At 37.9% G+C, this 20,624-nt stretch overlaps 1 protein-coding gene across 1 annotated transcript in view; it reads right to left on the reverse strand.

Moving 5' to 3' along the window:
* The window catches only part of UVSSA (UV stimulated scaffold protein A), a 49,536-nt gene that overhangs the window by 12,742 nt on the left and 16,170 nt on the right, over positions 1-20,624 (reverse strand). The window contains exons 7-9 of the mRNA XM_085223645.1: positions 13,780-13,897; positions 3,708-3,885; positions 3,143-3,295 (exon numbers count right to left, since the gene is read on the reverse strand). Of these exons, the coding sequence (XP_085079771.1) occupies positions 3,143-3,295; positions 3,708-3,885; positions 13,780-13,897 (449 nt within the window). The remainder of the gene's footprint in view (positions 1-3,142; positions 3,296-3,707; positions 3,886-13,779; positions 13,898-20,624) is intronic.

Below are 20,624 nucleotides of genomic sequence, written 5' to 3' on the forward strand. Positions count from 1 at the left end.
AATGGGGGCTAGTGAACTGCATTAAGCACAGTAATACAGATACATCTCCACAATATTTCATTGCAAAAAGTTTTCAATCTGGAAAATACAAACTGAACAGAAAAGTTACATGCATCTTTTAAATATATTAACACTTCTGAATGATAGGATACTTCAAATTCATAAAGGCAACAAGATTATATAACAGACAGCAAATAAAAGAATTAGATTGATTTGCTTGCTCAGTTTTAATAAAGTCCTAAAAACAAGATGACTATCAGCTCTGCATTAATTACCATCCAGGTACAAGGAGGGACTACCAGTATACTTACAATTACATGGTAATGAAGAAGCAGTTAACAGTTGTGTGCCAACCTTCCCAGTCGAGAGAAAATTCTATTTAATATTTTTACTTCTTCTTGCTACAATCTATATCCCACGAATCTGAAGGGAATTAAAATTATGTTTTGCTCTATAGAGCATTGATTAACGTCTGGAACTGGACTGATTCCTACACAGACATTCAAACACACTATTATTACCATATAAAATACTTCCTCTCCACATTCGTTACAGTGGGGAAAAGAATAAAGTGGTGCTAAACCTCAACATTTTCAGATTTCCTATTGTTAAAATTTAAGCAACATTTGAAAAAGGAAGAACTCAAGAACTTTGCATGAAAAAAGAGATGAATAGAGGAGCAGAAGAATAACATTCAATAACATTCAGTGCGGTGATGATCTAAACAAATAACAGGTGTAAAATTTCCATTAAAATCTACATAAATTAAATCTACATAAGAGGAAAAATAAATGACAAGCCACAGTTAACAGGAATCTGAATGAAAAATCCAGCTATTGGAAACATTGCACTCTTTCCACAAATTCATATAAAATTTATTAGTAATGGGAAGCCTAAGAAAAGCTTGGGTAAACATCAGTTCTAAAGCAGTGTGATGCACAGAGAGATCATCAAGCAAATAGTAAATGAGCTAATTCAAGTATCAGAAACAGGCTAGGGTAAGCTGTACCCTAGCCCTCATTTGCCCTCAGCCTATGAGTAAGCACCCTAAGTAACATCTGTAACTCAGGGAAGTGGTAAATCAATCTAGAAGGCAGGTGCTTTCCAAAACCTGTTGGTTAAGCTAGCATAGCAGTCTCTACACAGTACAACAATCTGATTAAGATTTCTTAAGCTAACTTTATAGGTGTTCCAAGTGAATTCTGAAGTGGGAAAAAGAGTCACAGCTCAAACTGTGGGTTACAGTAACACATGGTTATATTTACCAGCTAAAGATGATTAGGAAAGCCATCTTTCTCACAGCAAGTCTTACTACCAACATTTTAAAATGTTAATTTCTCATACATGCTGTTGTGAAGTAAATGTAATGTTAAATAAGTGAAGGGGAAAGACTGCCACTTCAGATTTAAAAGATTCAAATCCCATACACACTCCATTGTTGTCTACTGTTGGTGTGGCTTTTTTCTAGCATCTCTGTAAGATAGAAAAGTTGAAGGAGTTGGTCAATGACTGTTTTACTTTTTCAATAAATAACATTTTACATCCAGGGGTCAATGGTATTGTATGTGCAGGATTACTTAAATTATCTTTGGTTAGATTGGCATATCTGTAGTTATAGACCATAAGGTTCAGAAGTATGCCCTCTATTTTATTGAGAAGCATAAAAATAAAACAGTACAGCACAAGGCAGACAGGCAGTGAAATATGCTTTTCATTTCACTTATGACTTGAATAACTCATTTGCAATGTAGAATAAGGCCTTACTACCTTTTTGGCATTATCAAAGTCAAATGCTTCTTACAGCCTTGCTGAAAATCTTAACCAGTTTACAGGCTGGTTACACCTAACCAGACAGAGACCAAAGCTTGGAGTATCTGTTAAAGCTCTATTATGTATCAATTTTCACTGACTTTCAATAACTTAAAATATATTCAGCACTTTTTATAACCAAGTACAGGAGGCAAGGCTTTCTTCTTGTTCCTTTGCTCAGCAAATATACAGTTGAGAGGGTATTATCTTCAAAAGGCACTGGCAATCAGCAAATTAGGCTGATTTCCACAGGGTGAACATTCACCTAGCTATTGTTAAAAAGTGAAAATGAATAATGTTACATGAAACATTGACAGGGCAGGAGGACCTGTCTTGAAAACCAGTGTTCCTCAGTTTCCAAAGGTGGAAATGACGATGATGGCATTTCCCTGGGATTCGCACTGCAGCACCATTTACATTTTGTATGTATAGCATTATTACTCTAGTCTACATCATGATTACGGGGTTTTTAATTTATTTGCTTTAGTAAGGAAACAAACTAAGTTAAAATAGCACTGCTGAGAACATACAAGCTTGATCTGCAAGCCAGCCAGTCAATGATCTTTGCCCCTTTTCAAGCAAAGTATGGTACACGCTGATAGGAAATTCCTGGTAGACTTAAATGGAATTCATACACAGAAGAAAGACTTCGCAGCCCAACATTCATATAAAAATACTTGTACTAAAAATGGGCTTTAAAAACAAACTGCTAGAAATAAGTTCTGAAGCATATCTACAATCTACTCCCCCTAGCATTGCTAGAACTTTTCTCAAACCAGCAGTGCTTCATCTCTAAGGAACACAGAGCCTTCCCAAACAAGAATGGAAAGTGAGAGATCAAAACACAAATCCTGCAACTGCCACTTACTCCGTGTGTGACTGAACAAGCGTATCAGTTTCCTCAGTTACCACTCTGTAAAGTCAGGAAAAATACCTGACACCACCCTTGTCATTCTCCTACCTTGTCTGTTATTTATTTAGACTGTGAAGTCTTCAGCAGAGGGACTGCCTATTATGGACCTGCAGAATACTTTGCATAATAAGGTACCAATTTAAGCTGAAGTGCTGCCATACTGCAAATAATACACAAACATGAAAAGAGCAGGAAAAATGTGCTTTAAAGCATCAAAGGATATTTAATTAGTACCACAACTTCTCAAAACAAATACCCTTTTGAGGTAGAATTTCTGACTTTGTTTATGGGTCCCACAACACAAGGGAAAGAAGAAAAGTAATTATCAAAAGAAATAGCAGTCACCCCACTGTGTGACCTCTGAGTACAAGTAAATCTATGTATTTGTTTAATCTATCTTAAAAGAGAAAGAGCATTTACTTGAGAATCTTCCCAGCACTTGGCTGATCCTGTCCCCAGTAGTGAAGATCTAACCCAAAAGGCATGAGGGGAGCTTTAGCTCTTTCCTCTTCTAGTTTTCTTCTCTTACTGTCAGGCTCTTCCAAAGCTGCTGGCTCAGTAGTTGCAGACTCACTAGATAAAAACAATGAAAAGTCAAGAGAGGACAACAATGACCACAACTTTTTCTCTGTTTTTATACCAACCCTAATGTTAACTTAGATCTAGGACTACAACTGCTTTTACAGTGTTGTCTTTTTTTCCCCTCCTCCCATCCCAAAGGATACACTGAGGCCACTCACATCAAATTAAACCTAAACGAAGTGATTAGTAAAATATTCCTTAATAGTCCAAAGCAATCACTAACAAACTCCCAAATTTTAAGCAGTAAATACACATCTGAGCAAAATAATTATACCTTTAAAATGGAAACAAGGCAGCCTGAACCTTTAATATGCTCAGTTCCTGCAATCTTCTTTGTGCTTTCTTTATTAATAAATACAAGTAAGAGGTTCCTATGGATCCTAAGAATTTGAATAAAAATAACCTGTCCTGTGGAGGTGTTAACTTTTGTAGTTTGTCTCTGATAAGCTTCAATGTTGCAGCTGCACAAGTTGGATCAAGCTCATCTTCATTCCCTTTCAGCCGGGCACGGGAGCTGAACGGAGCTGGTCCTGCAGGGGCCTTCCTTGCTGGTGCTTTTGGGGGTGACTGAGGCTCGAGGCCTGAAAAATAAAATCAAGGTTGAGCAGAGGGTTCATCTCCCCTGCCTTCCATGCTTCACAGCAGGGCCAAAGCAGCTCATAATGCCACTACTTGTAAAGGGGCTGTCTTTTCAATTCACTTTATCAATCCCATTCATACACAGTGGTATTTCTGCCTGCAACATTTTCCTATTTTGGAACAGAAACGTACTGAGAAGCTAACGACAGCAAACAAACTTTTAAATTCGTGTGACATCATGTGACAGCAAAGAATGACATTACTTGGTCTTGGAAAAAGGGATTTTAACAATATATGTTAGCTCAAAATGTGATACTGCTTTCTGTATGCAGGTTTCTAGTGTCACAGTAGCTTGCTAAGATGTCATTTCTATACTCTCAGTTACATCAAGATAAAGTGGAAGGAAGGAGCTATTAACACTACATCAAATAACAATTCAGTTTCAATTCCTAAATACATCTTCAAACAGAATTATCTAGACAATTTTCTTCTTTCACAGATCCTAAAATACACAACGTGCCAAGATAAACCATCTAAGAAGCACAGCAGTACAGCCACACAGTACTCTGAAGGGACAATAAACGCATGAGTGACACCTGAGGAACAAACCCACTGCGAGGCAGCTTCAGGCAGAGTTCAGCAACAGCAGCTCAGCGGTGGGGCGACTTAATCACTTCATACAGCTCGATTAGCCAGTCAGCATGGACAGTAATGATGCAATTAGATAGACCAAGCAGTTGAATAGCACATGCTGCTACCAGCTGAGCTAGAGAAGCAACTCTATTAGATGGCAGCAGTAACGAAAACTTTTCAGCCAAAAGCAGCTGAAATGGAGAGATGTGGTCCCTCACACCAATGTAACAGACAATATTTTCCCTTCCAGAATGCTTTTTCATAAAAGGAGAGATTGAAATAACATCTATCTCAAAAAATTATCAACCAAAAGTAGTCATAGTTTCAGACTAAAGTTTCCAGAGAAATACCTCAGATTTCTTAAGGAAAGTAACCTGCATTCACCCAACAAGTTTTAGCCACTCTTGATATGGGACGTTCCTTCTGTCTCTTCTTTCTGTTCACTTCCAGTGAGCAAGACCCTCAGCTCTGAAGCTGTATCTATAAGTAATCTTTGCTTTTTTACTTAGTCATCAAATATTTCAGAAGATAACAACTAGAAAAGGAAAAGTTCACGTGGAATTTGCCAGAGACCATCTAGGTGTACATCCCAAAATATGTTAGAGAAGGTACCCAAGGCCGACTGCATGCTTCCTTTCCCTTAAATATCTGTGATAACAAAGCACATACTGAGTGTATCCTGTATGCCACTCAATCATCAGTAATTAAACATTTCATAACTTGAGACCACGAGGCCAAAGTCTTCAGCAAACCTCAAGACAACAGAACACATACTGTTCTGTGAAAGCCTTGCAGGCCTGCCAGCTGCAGACAGACACAGCCTTCTCGCTGCTGGTGATGCCATTGATGAGCATATCAATGCTCCTTCCTTACCCAGTCATCTTCACATCACCTTCTCTAATGAAAGCAATGAATGTGTCACATTCACCTTGCTACCTAACTTCGCTTCCCAAAGTCAATAAGGCTGAAAAGAACACTGCTTCAAAAAAAATTATAATTGTTTAAAAAAGTAATCTGCACATTGGAAAAGGGCCTGAAAATTAGCAGAAGGAGCAGCAATAAGATGAATGATAATTAAGCAGAATAGTTGGAACTAAGCAAAGGAACATTTAGGCTAACAAGAAATGATCTCATGATGTTTATTAGGCTGTAGACTTGCCATTCATAAGGGTTGATGGAACCTCCACAGAAGCGTTTTGTCTCAGCACTTAATATTTCACTGAAGGGAATAAGCTTGAATTTATCTAACTGGTAAGTGGAAGGACAGGACTGCATCTCAGCTTTTGTCATCGTGTGAAAAGCAAAAAGCCCTTCTAGGGTGCTTTGTATCAAAATGATCAAAGTGAGACAGAATTAACCCAAAAGACTGTCTCTAGAACTGTCAGGATTTAGACGAGCAAACTTCCCTTTATGTTAGAAACCATTAGAAGCAAACATTTGGCATGAACAAGGTTAGCTCAGAAAATATATGCAGCAGACTGTATCTGTGATGCAAAATTGCTTAGACTGTATCTGGCACTTAAAATTTTTGTTGTTGTTGTTAAGGAACAAGAATATCTTTCTGCAAAGGATTGTTTAAAGCAAAGGTTTTGAGAGCGTGAGTATACTGTATACAGATAATCATTAAATGAAAGCTAACAGGTGTGCATCTCTCACCACATCTCTATTCCTCTTCAGAGAGATATGTGCACGTACACCAGAAGTTCTCAGACAATCCGAGCTCTATTCAATTTTTTTCCTATCATATTCCATCCTTCGTATGGAAGCAGAATTGCCCACTCACTAATACACTGATTTTGTTCAGCAGGGGACAGCAGAGGCAGGCACTCAACAACACAGAAAAAGAGAGATAAATGGACAAGTTGACAATTAGATAAAATCACACTCAAAAGATCAATACAAGAATTCTTAGGAGCTACAAGAAAAACTATTTTTCCCATTGATTTCTTATTTTAAACCATTAACAGGAAAACAGCTAAAAGTAAATACATTGCCACACTGCTAACACCACCTCTCCTGTGGATTTTTTTCATCTGATCATAAAATTAGTTCTTGCTAATGAGATGAAGAGCCACCGTGCAGACAGTGCCATCTCAGTATCAGGGTTGGTTTTTCTGTTGCTTTGTTTTTAATACGCAGATGGAATTAAGTGCAGCTTTACAAGTAAAATTCCTCTTCAGAACTCTGCTGTTCTGTGCGTTTGATTTGACATGAGCACAGAACTTGGCTTCAAATTGTTCCACCGGCAGCTTTCAGAAAGAATCATAAAAATGTTCAAGTCCCCTTTTTTGTTTAAATTGACCAAATGGCATCTATTTGCCTGAAGCAATAAAGTAGAGCGTATTCACAAGACAAATCGATAGAAGGAAAGAGAGAGGCTGGGGTTTCAGCCGAAGTTAGGCTGCTGAATGCTGACATTATTGATTTTAGCTAGTTCAGCTGGCCTTCTAATTAAAATGTAAATTTGAGAAAGAGATTACGTCCTGACAGAAATGGTGGGATTAGGGGGAGATAAAAGCCCCTCAGTGAAAATTTAGAGAAAGAGCAAGCATGGGTTTCCTCAGCTGTGTGGATTTAGATGAAATTTAGCTACTTCACATTCACTTCAGTTTAATTGAAAAAACAGAGACAGAATATAAACAAGTATTACAGACTTCAACTATTCCTGAAAAAATACAGTAACTTTTGTTTCCTATTGGTTGAATCTTAGCCAAGCCCGTATGTGTGTGATTTGTATTGGCACAGACACATTCCAAGACCATCAGGAAAATCCAGCAGTTCGGGGACAATATTTATGTGCTATGCTCATAATGAAAAATCCTGCATGTATTTTTCACACAGAGGGTGGTGACACACTGGAACAGGTTGCCCAAGGAGGCTGTGGATGCCCCATCCCTGAAGGCATTCAAGGCCAGGCTGGATGTGGCTCTGGGCAGCCTGGTCTGCTGGTTGGTGACCCTGCACATAGCAGGGGGTTGAAACTAGGTGATCATTGTGGTCCTTTTCAACCAGCTTTTTGGGACAGCTTCCAAATAACTCGAGGTTTCAGATCAGTTCTGCAGTCCCTCGTGTGCATGAACAAAATTAACATAGGTGATGATGTGATAGGAAAATTTCATTATCTCTGAAGGTGCTGTTACTCATCTAGGATGGGGCTTTGAATTATGTAAGTAATCCCTGACAGATAACCGATGCTTATGGTATCATTACTTGTTAAAGGAACTCTAAAGTGAGAAAAACAATTAGAAAAATAGCTGCTATGAACAAAATCTAAAAAGCATTCATACAGAGATAACACAGATTAAAGCATTTATCATTTACTGTGATTGGAAACTTCCTCCTTAACATTAAAATTGAATAGCAGACCCACTTTTCTATCCTACTCAAATGCCACTAAACAAATTGCTGTCAGCAGTTGCTTGGGGAAGATGCTAAAATGCTAGAGATGCTTTCAGCAAACATTCTCCCAACACAGGTAAGCCACACACACAACCCAAGGCAGCTTATCTCATGGTCAGCTGCACACTAATGTACGTAAATGATGCTTTGAAAAAGTTGTTGAGGGGAGTTGGTAATCATAGGTTTTAAAGAACTGAAAGAGATGCCCCAGCAGCCCTTTAATGCATGTACGTTATTTACATGTAGCCAACATTTTTAGAGTTTTGCTTTGGAAATTCAAATTAAAGGAAAAGAATAACAAATGCTTGTTAACTATCTAAGTTTGTTAACACCGTGTATAATATTTTGTTTGCCTTATCGGAATAATAGACTACATTAATTTGCTATAACAACAATCCTCATTAATTAACCCTATTTATTGATGTTTTAAAATCATAGTTAAAAATCAGATTAAATCAAAACAGGAGCACTCAGATGAAAACCTTTCTATTCCTCACATCCTCACCTTTTACACTTTATCGTTTTGCAGTCTCTGCTCATTGCACAGCTCGTATGAAGTACACCAATACTGCAAACAACTCAGAAGTGTTATCTGCATCCTGTACAGTCACTATTAGTTTCTAAGAACTTCAGTAGGAATCACACATATCCTGTGTCTTGTCAGATCTCCCAAACTTATTTACATGGAACGAACCTGTTTGAGTGCGAGGAAGGATTTGCATGACTGATTCAGTTGCATCAGAAGAAAATAAATACTTCTACATGAACTTACAAGTATTTTTTTGGAATAGTTTTCTTCCATGAGTGTGCAGTCATCTTCATTTCAGATGCTGTATTACAAAAGTTTTACTCCTAAGTGCCCTGTATATAAGAAGGATATGTGTTTGCCTGTATACTAAAACAGAAGATAATAGTGTAATGAGGCAAACTCACCTGTAAACTTGTAATTATATGTGCCTAATGTTGTAAATGATAGGAAAAATTGAGACTGTTCACTACATATTTGATGATAGCAGATCAGGGCTAGGATCCTAACTTCATCGCTATTTCATTATCCATTTACAGCAAAGCAATGCATGTTGTTTTAATCATGTAAGAATGTGTTTGATTTAAAGTATTACAATATTTATGTTATTCTAAATAGTAGGGTCCTGTTTAGGGAGAGAAATGAAACTGTGTGAACTGTGTTTTTTAAATTTGGGAAAGAGGAACCCAAACTCCACAGATTACTGAAAATTGAAGATAACTAAATAATTCTGTCTGTCCTTCCTCCTGCAAAACCTGAGTTTTCCCCATAAAGAAGACAAGTAATACCCAGAAATCCTTGTTTAGTCTAACAAGTAGTAGCATGAAGCAAGCATGGTGACAGTAGTAGTTCCAATTCTCAAATTTAATTCCCAAAGAGCTGTGCTTCGCACACTATGAAGCCTTTAGGTTTGTTTCCTCATGGTCTGTTCTGAAGCTGCTCCTCCATGCAAATCTCCATGTTCTTGACCTGTAAGAAGAACTCCCTCAGGAGGCTCAGACCAACACCCTTCTCCAGATAAACTCACCTTCATGAAGCACAGCAACTTGCTTGTGGCACAAACTGTCGTACACACCCTCCATCTGTGTTCCCTTACTTTCTCTGACTCATCCTGCAGTTAGATCTTCTCCATGATCATTGCCATGAAAATTAAGCTCTCTGCAGTGGAGTCCTAGGCTTGACCAAAGCTATATCATTTTATAAACCATTACAAAATGGTTTTCAATAAGTTTTGCAAATATGCCACCAGAGATCCATAATTCTGAGGACAGAAAAATTAAACTTTTTTCCTGAAAGAGTAAGCAGTAAAAACAAAGTCTTTCATTCAGTATTTCAGATCCATTTTTGGTGCTGTATTTGGAGATGTAAACTCAACACTAGAAGCACAGGGTTTATGCCTTTTCCCCATGAATTCCAGATTTTCATGTGTACCAATAAAATCATGGAAGAATATGCAACTGTAGAATCAACAAGAGATCATTCTCTATGAGGTGTTCCAGCACCACACACACCACCCTCTGAGCAAAACATTTCTTCCTAAATTTCTTCCTAACTTCAATGGCACTTTATCCCTCCTCAAAGATTGCTTTTAAGTAAAGAACACCCCAGCTTCTGTGCAGTTGGCATACAGCACAAGTGGAAGTTACACAGATGAGAACCAGAGCAACCCTATGCAGATTTTTTCACAGCATTGTTTCTTTTTCAGTGCAGCCCTTCCCTTTAACAGCACAACACATTAAGAGGGCTCTGTGGTACCACAGGATGGCTGGTCTCTTGTCTGCTGCAGACATCAGGTGCAAGTGTAAATAAGGATTATACAAATGGGAGGTCGTTAAAAGTCTGGTAATGCTAATTTGGCATGACACCTTTAACGGGTGATATCTTCATACTTCAGCTATCTAATCACCTAAATTCTTTTAACAAATTCACATTTAATTGTACAAATGGAAATTCAAATTGACTTGTTTAATTCTCCACCCAAACTGCACCCATCCTCAGTTCATCTAATATACTAAATATCACCATCCATTTTGGGATCAACTCTATGCACATACATACACTCAAAGATACTGCATTTGTGCCTGGCATACAAAACCTCCTGTGCCTAAATATCATTTTTCACAATTTTTTCAGATCTCATGAGATCCACAACTGCATGCATGTATTATCAGAAACAGTATCTGAACTTGAAATGCACCTTGTTGGTAGGATACTTCCATTTTCCCAAGAGAAGTGAAGGAAAATAAAGTGATTTTTAAATCAATAACCTTAACGATTCTATGATTCTGTGTGATGTTTCAATCAATTTAGATGACCAGGAGGTTTTAGAGCTTTTTCTGAGAAGCTGTTCACTTGTCCTGCTTGTTCAGGTAAAGTAGCACAAGAAAAATGCTTTAAATTGTTCACATCTTCTCCATAGCACTGAGAATTTATTTTGCATGGAAGATTTGGTGCTGCAATTAAGGCTGCTGTCTTAGCTCAGAATCCTCATGAACTAAAGATGAACTAATAACATATAGCAAAAAAAACCAACTGGATTACATTAAGATAAATCTCAAGTGACCCCTATGGTAACTACACTCATGCAGGGAAAAAAGAGCCACATTTAATTAGATACGCAGCTATCTAACATAACCAGCTCTCCAGGATAACATGCTATATTTAAATCAATACATTCTTGTGTATTTTGGTAATGCACTTTTCTAAATAACAAAAAAGAACTAGCCAAAAGGATGCTTACTTTGTTTTTGCTTGTGGAAAATGCATGCAAAAGTCAATTCAGAAGTAAGCACAGCTCTCAATTGTACTCATGCAGACCTGAAGTAATTGCACAAAAGTCATTCTGTTTATGCAGTAGCTATATACTGGCTCCTGAAATAGATTTTGAACTAGTAACTGATGAGTTGGACCAAGAAATGCATAGAGCTGCCTGGATAGATACTCCTTCCTGAACTGGGAGCTTAGGTAATAACTTTTGATGACAGCAAGAAAACCTGAATGCCTTCAGAAATACCAGGAATGATTCGTTTCATTCAAAATGCCATTTTCAACAAATACCTGATAAAGAACAACCAACCGTGACCATTAGTTCCCACATAACTGCAAGCATACAAAATGAGAGATAGGTAACATTTTCTGATTGGTTTCCTCACTATAAGATGCATTCCTATCAGCAATAGTTTAAACAGGTCAGGTTGGATGGGGCCCTGGGCAGCCTGGTGTAGTATTAAATGTGGAGGTTGGTGGCCCTGCCTGCAAGCGGGGGGGGTTGGAACTTCATAATCCTTGAGGTCCTTTCCAACCCAAGCCATTCTGTGATTCTATGATTCTATGAAATACAAATTGGGAATTCTTTTAAAGCATTTTACAGACGTTTACAAAATATCCTGGAATTGCAGGAGTGTTAGTGGGAGGTGATTGGACAGTAAGTTATGGTAGGCTTGTAATAACTAAACTCATTTACTCATTTATTATAATCACCAATGTTTTATGACTCTCCTTAATTATATGTACATAAGAAACTTCTCACAGCTATCTGGAAGGCTGCTAGCCCTTTCTTACATTACATTCTTTTTTGTTGTTGCTGTTGCCAGTCCTACTGTTAGCAATAATCAGAACTTACTCAGTGTTCATTGCGTGACTAAGGTAGTTAGGATAGCCAACACGTTGTTCAATGTCTTCTCAAAGAAGTGCATCTTCTTAGCATGAAAAAAAAGAGAAGTTGCTCAGTTGCTACGTGTGTGTCTTACAATCTCCACCACTGTCCTGTGATCACTTTCAATGAATACACCCAGCTCCACTCTCCAACCACAACACTATCTCAATACACTCAGCTTCCCAGCACTCCATCTTTCCCAACTTTTGGTTGGACAAAGTACGTGCCTGTAGATTGTGTCAAGCAACACATATGCTAAGAGTCAAACCAAGCAACATTGCAGCCATCTGCTCGCCAGGGCAATAGTTTAATCTCAGTCTTCCATATACAGTAGATATGTTGCACACTTTTTAGAGGTACAGAGAAACAAAGATATTCACCTTTAGACCAAGCCCTTAGATGGGGAAAACAGACAGCTCTGCAGACTGCACAGGCCTTACGTCCAAGGGTGCCAAGATGTCTTCATACGTTAAATCCAGATATGTTAAAACAGACTGAGTGCTCAGTGTCACACCAGGAGATGTCCTGAAGCTGACTGCAGCCACTAGAGGTTATTACTGAAAATCTTTTGCTGTCTGTAACCAAATTTGGTAGCGGAAGACAACAAAACGGTCACTTGAGACACACTGTCTTGGGTTTACACAGACACACACACTCTTGTTTCACCAAAAAGATGCAGTTGACACATACAGAAGAGAACTAGAGCCTGAATTTTATGATGTAAACTGCAGATAAGTTAAAATTAAGCATGAACAGGTTTGAAAAAGGTAACGCAGCACCAGCCTTACACAACCACCAACAGAGAAACATACAAGCAAGAAACTTACTCTAACGTCTAAGGTTTTCTAACTCCACTGTGATGACTGCTAAGCTCTCCTCTACAACAACCTGAAATCTCCTGAATCTTAAAACGCAAAGTGCTACACAGTGCTGCAAAGCTGCAGACACTTAATCAGTAGACATACAAAGGACAAGGGGTAGCGCACAGAAATTAAATTGATATTAACTTTCCTCAGTTACCCTTCAATTTCACAGAAACACATTACAAGCGTGTGTGTGTGTGTGTGTGTGTGTACAAATAAGTAATCTTTAGAATGGATTAAAAGAAGGCTTCCTTCATTTAAACAAAGCAACAAGACCATTCTGTCTTCTGGTATGTGCTTAATGGCTAAAATTCTCTGCTCAAAGGCTGAGTTCCTTTTAATGTCTTGTGATAGCAATGCTCAACAAGCCTAACTTCAGAGCTGTAAGTTGGCTACTCCATGGTAGGAAGCAGTTGTGCATCTCCAACTGCCTTTCATGCTATTAATAAAGAGACAAAACTTTATCCCATCTCACCAGACTGTTACCAATATTTCTAATATTCAGTCCTTTACTTTGCAGTACATTCATTCCCCGTGTTTAGGGCACACACAAACATACACAGCGCTGCTTCTGGCTCTAAACTACAATGGGACACAATGGAACAAAATTAGCTTCAAGTCTCAGTTGCTCTTGCTCCTGGAAAGTATTTGTTTATCTAGAGCCAACTGCTGCTCCCCTTTCGATGTAACGACTTCCTCATAGCAGCCAAAGAGATTACCCACACCACTGATCACTTTATTACTTCATAATGGCTGTTTATTTACTTTAGTGCAGCAGTAACATGCAAGGGTAAAGCCTTTCACAGCTGGGCAAACTCACCATATTCCTTACGCAGGTGGTCTGGAATGTGGGGCTCATAACCTTCCTTCTCAGGGACCTCCACAAAGTCATCTTCATCATCATCATCATCATCATCATCTTCATCTGAAGCTTTCATCTACAGAGATAATTATTATTTTTTTAAAAATGTAAAGACAGCTTCTCATTTCCCTTTACACTGCAAATATTTCACAGACATCATGATAGTCCTACTGAGGCTCTCTATGTCAAAAGCATTTTCCTAATTATGTATTTAGTCTTCATCTAAGATTAGAACTTTGGTTAACATTTTATCTTTTAAGCCACACTTTATCCTAGGGGCTTTTTTAAAGACTCTTTTATCCATTACAACACATGATTTTACAGATGCAATTGCTGAAGCTTGAGAAAGTGTGGAATTATAAAATAAAACAAAAAAACCTTAGAATAACATGAAGGCTTTGACTTAATGAGCAAATTAAAGTCTTATCTCTTCCCCTTTGCTTGATTTTACTCATTCAGCTGCCCTCAAATAGTCCATGGCATGTTACCTAGTACCACAAGGGTTTATAAACAGAGCAGACAAATGGGACAGGAATCTGATGGACTGGACAGCTAATACTGACCCAAGACAGAACATGCAGCTACATCTGTATGTTTGTGTTTAACTGGGTTGCTTTGCAGCAGCACTAACAATGCTGACAGTACAAATTCATATGCACAAAACCGAGGAAAAAAAAATTAACATCATCGACAAGCTGAAAAATAAAAATGAGTTTCTACCAATTAACCAGATCAATTAACGCACATAAGTGGCTTCTTACATTTCATTTCAGCCAGCTACTACTATATATGGCCAAGCAAGCCTCTGCAATTTGTTCTAAATTTGTTTCACACCTAAAAATGATTTATTTCTGCCACAGTACATGAAAGGTACAAGAATCTGTGAGACCTCAAATATAGTCTGTACTATCAGAACTACACATATGAAATAGCAAGTGTTGCCTACATTAAAAGGTACCAGTGCTGAAGGTTTTGTCCACCTCTGGAGTCACCTAAATATAAACAACACCATGATTTGCACATTATCATATGCTTGCCATGCACTTTTATAAGTTAAGGATGCAATAAGGGAGTACTGACCAAAAGCAACCTTTCCACAGAGCTCTCTATCACTTTTTTCAACTTCACTGCAACAAGCCAAAGCTACAGATAAGGAATTGCATCATTTTTACTATTTTCAGCTGTGTTTTTGCTTCTCCTGCTGTACCTGACTTATGTTGATATTCATATCAACTGCTCATTGAACACACACAGGAGGATACAGCAGGTTTTGCCTGCAGCAGAATTTTCCCAATTTAATTCACTACTCTAATCGTGTGTCACAGTTGAGTTCCTTTAAATCATACATATACTCTGAATCAAAAAAACTAGAAACTGATTTGATTTATTGAACATAGCTTAAAAATAAAAAGTCAGCACTTTTTCTTCAGTGTTACTTGCAAGCTGGATTGAAACTCATTTCTAATAAGCAAAATTAATTGCTATTAATTTGCACTTCTAATGAAAGGATGGCACAAGGCTGAAGTATGATTCTTCCTTTTCTTTGAAAAAAAAAAAAAAGACTTTGACCTAAGAAAGATCTGCAGTTCCAGATGGAATAAAAAAGGAAAGACAAAAAGATTTACTCCCTTGAAGAACAGAACACATTTACCAGACCACGCCACCACACACAGAGAATACCTAAAACCAGTCTTTATTCTAAAATAAAGTCCCAGCATAACCATGTTTGAAAGAAGCCTGCTGCCAAAGACAAGTAGCACCCACAACACAGCCCCATTATCACTACCTGCTGTTGGCAAAGAGCGACTTGCTGGGCTATGTGGAAGATTCCTACCTTACATCCTAGCTTGCTTTGAATCCCACTGCAATTGTTTCTTCTCATCTAAAGGAAAGATGCAATTCAGGCCCTACCTGGTACGGCCAAGACAGACTCATGCTGAATCTGATCTCCAGCAGAAATAAAAATAAAATTCTAATGCCAAAAAAAAAAAAAAAAAAAAAAAAAAAAAAAAAAGTCAAATATTTTACTACTAAATCTTGCGAAGGATCAACATGAGAAAGAAGAGCATCTGTGTTACACTGCAACTTTTAGAAAGTCTTCCTGATGGGATTCAGAAAGGAAAACAACAAAGTTCTGTATTCTGCACACCAGAAGAGGGCTAAAGACTGAAGTTAGTTTGTATCTTGATTTTAAAATTCTACTTGTGTTGTTACCCCCTTGTTACTTGCTAGGGGTAATTTAAAGAAGTTTGGCAATAACACCCATTACTATTCCTCCAGCTAGAAGCACAGCAATGTTTCATTTTCCATATGCAGGTTTCACTTCTCATTTAGCTATTAAAAAAGATCAAACCAAGCCCAAACTTGCTATGGATGACCTTAGCTTGTTTGTTTCACAGCACAAAAGCAGACCAATATTCACTTTGCACTATTATTTTCTCTGTTTTACATTTCCATAGCTTTTACTTAGCAGTCTGTATACACCTCAACAGCAACAAGTATAAGGAACTGAGAAATAATGACAAACTAGCAAAAGAAAACTCAGTTCAGACAGAACATTTAACTTAATAGACCTAAGGTGTAATACAAGCACTCGTGTGCATGACAACCTGAGAGGATCAGAAAGAATCCACAAGAACTCTATCTGTAGCTGAAATTTCCTCTTACTTTTTCCAGGTGCAATTGGAGACACGTAGATCTCTGAACATAATATACTAACATACAGAGAGCTCTGCTAACCCTCAACTTGAAAACTGCATTGGAAGCAACTTCCCTGTATTACCTGCATGCTCTCCAACTTTAAAGCACGTGAACAGGCTGAACAGGAGAGAAGGCATAATCAGATGCAAATTCACTTTGTTTAGGTATAATCCATGAACTGTGCATTTGAGTACTATGGAAAACATTAATCATAGGAAACTGTAATTTTTGTTATCAGTCTAACACTAATCAAAAGGGAAACCTGTCACTGCCGCTGACCTGTGAAACGTCCCAATTATACTCTGCGGAAATGACAGGAGCACTTAACTTCCTCACTGAGTAAATGACGACGATCAATCAAGTTTGAATAACAATGAGCCACGGAGCTGAAAATTATTTTTTGTATAGAATCTACCCAGGAATTTATGAAAGGTGAAAAGCAACCCAAGGTTTTAGGGGCATTATGGCTTTCAGCTAGTGCACTGCATATCAAACACTAAACAGAATTTATGTGTTTTAATTTTCTAAAAGGTAGATGTGGACTTGGTGCTACAATGCATAACATATAATGCCAGATTTTAAATATGGGGGTCATTTTCATAAAATATTATGCTTATTGTTCACACCCTTGAATTTCACTGGGGTATCCTATTAAATTTAGATTTCCTGTAAAAAAAAAAAAAAAAAACCAACCAAAATTAACTGCTTAGCTAACTTGCAGGAATTAAGTCCGCTTTTTAATTCAAACAGACATAAAATCTTTATTTTGATAACATCTTTAACAAGACAACTTATTTATCTTTTTTGCTCTCAAATATAAAAGTCATCACCAGTGGAGACTCAAGAAGTCGCTCAGTGGCAGTGGCTAGTTCCATCTCAATTTATGGCACTCCAGCAGTAGTTCATAGCCATCCCACTGATACTGTTTTGTTCCATTCCCTTTACACAGAAAGGAGGAAAGTGTATGGGCAACAGCATTGGTCAGAAACGTTTTTTTTTCTTCCTCCAATTCCACTTTTCAACCATGAACAAAGTTCCACAGCAAACTCTACAGCTGCTGTTTGAAAGTTCAGCCATTTGTTATCCACTTCCCCAGTATAGATAAGCTTTTCAGGCAATTGCCATGAATTACCAACTATTAAAATACATATTTAAGACAATGTGTGGCAGAATGAGTAAGTTACAATCCTTTAGAAATGAGTGGTTAGGCACTCACAAAAGTGAAAAACAAGACTGATAAAAACAAATACTGCACCATTTGTAGCGTTCTATACAAGAAGAAGCGTAAAGTATAAGCTCAAGTGATAAATACTAGAAGGCAAAGCTTTCTTGCAGTACACAGAACTGAACAACTCTACGCAGCCATGCAACTAGTTGTTAATAAACAAGCTGTTAAGGAATGTGGGGAAAAATATCCTGTTCTCAAATCCATTTCAATTACCAGGTGACACAAAGGAAGTCCCAAAGGAAGTCCCTAACTTAGCTGAGCCGCTCGGAAGAGAGGTGAACTAATGCTTTCCCTGTACAGGATGGTCAGCTGATGGAAGACCAAACAGATTCCCACACATCAGAGGCTGCATGCACGTCTACTGCTTACCAAGTCTGATGGGAAGATTTTCAGCTCAGTGTTAAACTGATCTGCACCCACAGGGACAAAGCAGTAGTATTCCTGAGTAGATACATCTCTGTGCAAGGAAACAGGATTTAGCTGGGCACTTTGCAAATTTTGGGGCTGAACTGATTTGAAACTGATGAGAATACAGTAAAACAAACAAAAAATGAAACACAGAAACGCATACATTATTTTCATTGCAACCAGTTACCGTGTTCCACAATTCTCCAAATTTTCATTAAAAATTTAAAATAGTGGTGACTTCTCCAGCAAGACAAGCACAATCAAGCCATTTGTTCCCTAACTCATTGAAAAACTTGAAAAATCACAGACGTTTCCTATCCAACCTCCACCTAAACAAAAAAAAAAAAGAAACAAAACAACTGAAAACAGATATGGTATGTCACCAGAAATGCAATCCTATCTTCTCCTTTGGAGTTATCATTCCAAGAGCCCAGTGGTTAGTGTAGCTCAGCACAACCACAGATCCAGTTAAAGCCTTGCTCAGTCATCCCAACTAGTTATACATCTACATAAAAGAATCATAGAATCCTTAGAGTTGAAGAGACTTCTGAGAGCCAACTAGTCCAATTCCCCTGCAATAATATAGAAATAAATTAATTAAAACAACACAAAATCTTCACCCACCATATATCACATTGAAATACGCAAGGGAAAGTCTTTGGTCCTCTTCCCAGTTTTATACAAATTGATTGTTACTTTCTATTAAGAGGATTTAAAAACTCTGAGCCTCTGCAATCATAATTAAATTAAGCAATAAAATGACTGAAATACAATGCAATCAGTTTATAGGAGAAGATGTTCAGCATTCACTAATTATTTTAGAAAAAGAAAAAATAGCACATGAAGAAGGCCTATCTCTACTTACTAAAACACCACTTGCAAACTACAGCTGGGACCATTAAATAAATTTGGCATGGTGTAATTAACTTGGTTTGCAATCTCACTTTTCACCCAAGAAATCACTTTTGTTCAGTTTTATGCGTGTCTGTTTCCCTTTTTAAAAAAAAAAAAAAATGATGTAAGGCATCCTCAGACAAGTGAACTCTAAACTTCATTTGTCTTTCAGCAGGCTTGATGGCTATGCATTTAAAAACCCATTCTATCTTATAAACTAAAAATTAAATGTACTCAGCTGTGATGGTCGTCATTGCATCTGCTATTTATATGCTAATACCCTCACTGGAAGATCTTGCAAATTATTCCACCATGCCAATATCTCATGTGCACCTACTCAAAGCCAACTAAATATTTTTCTAGAGGCAGAAGATTTCGGGTTAGGGAATCAGAATATTTATCACCACGGAGCCCAGCTAAAGGGGCAACCTTAAGCAAGTACATTTTTTATTTGACCACAACACAAAACATACTTCAGTCATCTGAAATGAAATTTGGGGATATTCTATGCAACCAAACACAGAGTGCATAAGAATAATTTATTCAGTACCAGCAATAGAAATTGAATAATCAAACAACGTAAGCTGCACAGAAGGACATTTAAAAGTTCCTCTTTCTTTTCTATCCTTTCATATTATCCAATATAGAATGAAAAGTAAAAAGTAAAGAAATGCTGTCAAAATGCCAGATTTCAGAATTGTGCTTGAGTTTTTCCTGAATGAAACACAAAAGAGTTATATTTATAGGGACACCCACACACAATCCCTCCATTCTGCTCCATGATTTGAGCATAAATTCAGATCTATATGACTACAAATCAAGATATGTGGTCCAGGCAAATGACATTTTATGTCTACCAATAAAAGCATCACTGTTCATTTTACTTGTAATTGCTCAACAGCACATAGGCTACTGGGACAACCTGACTTTTATTCTAGAATGAACATTTTACATTATTTCATAATTTCCAGAAGTTAGCAGAAATGCTTAAAGGTTTGAGCCCAAGAAGTCAGTGCTGAACTGGTGTGGATTGCTGCAAATTGCTTCAGCAGTAAGAACTATCCAGCAAAGCAGATTTTCTGTAGAGCACAGTATGCTAGCAATAGCCTGTGAGCATTATCACTGTCCTAGTGGTGCAAGCTTGGGGGTCACTCAAGACTTGTATCAAAGCCTTCTTATTCTGGCCAGTGTTAAACAGAGCTTAGACATGGGTCCTAACACAAGAAGTACACAGAGCTGTTGGAGTGGTACAGATGAGGCCCTGGCATAGGATGCTCAGCCCCATAGCTGGAGGTGCTCAAGGCCAGGTTGGATGGGTCTTGGGCAGCCTGAGCTGGTGGGGGGCAACCAGTCCATGGCAGGAGGTTGGGGCTGGGTGGGTTTTAATGTCTCTTCCAACCCAAACCATTCTATGACACTGAATGAACAATAGTGGTGATGCACACTGCACAAAACCTCTATCATTACTGTGTTTCTGGTTCCTAGAAGACAAGCTTTTGGATTTTAAGAAAGACCCACGCAAATTTATTTAGAAAATACCAGTAGATCTCAAGGTGCAAGTCCTTTGTTCTTA

The sequence above is a fragment of the Meleagris gallopavo genome, chromosome 4 (assembly GCF_905368555.1).
Source record: "Meleagris gallopavo chromosome 4, MGAL_WU_HG_1.1, whole genome shotgun sequence".
NCBI classification, from domain to species: domain Eukaryota; kingdom Metazoa; phylum Chordata; class Aves; order Galliformes; family Phasianidae; genus Meleagris; species Meleagris gallopavo.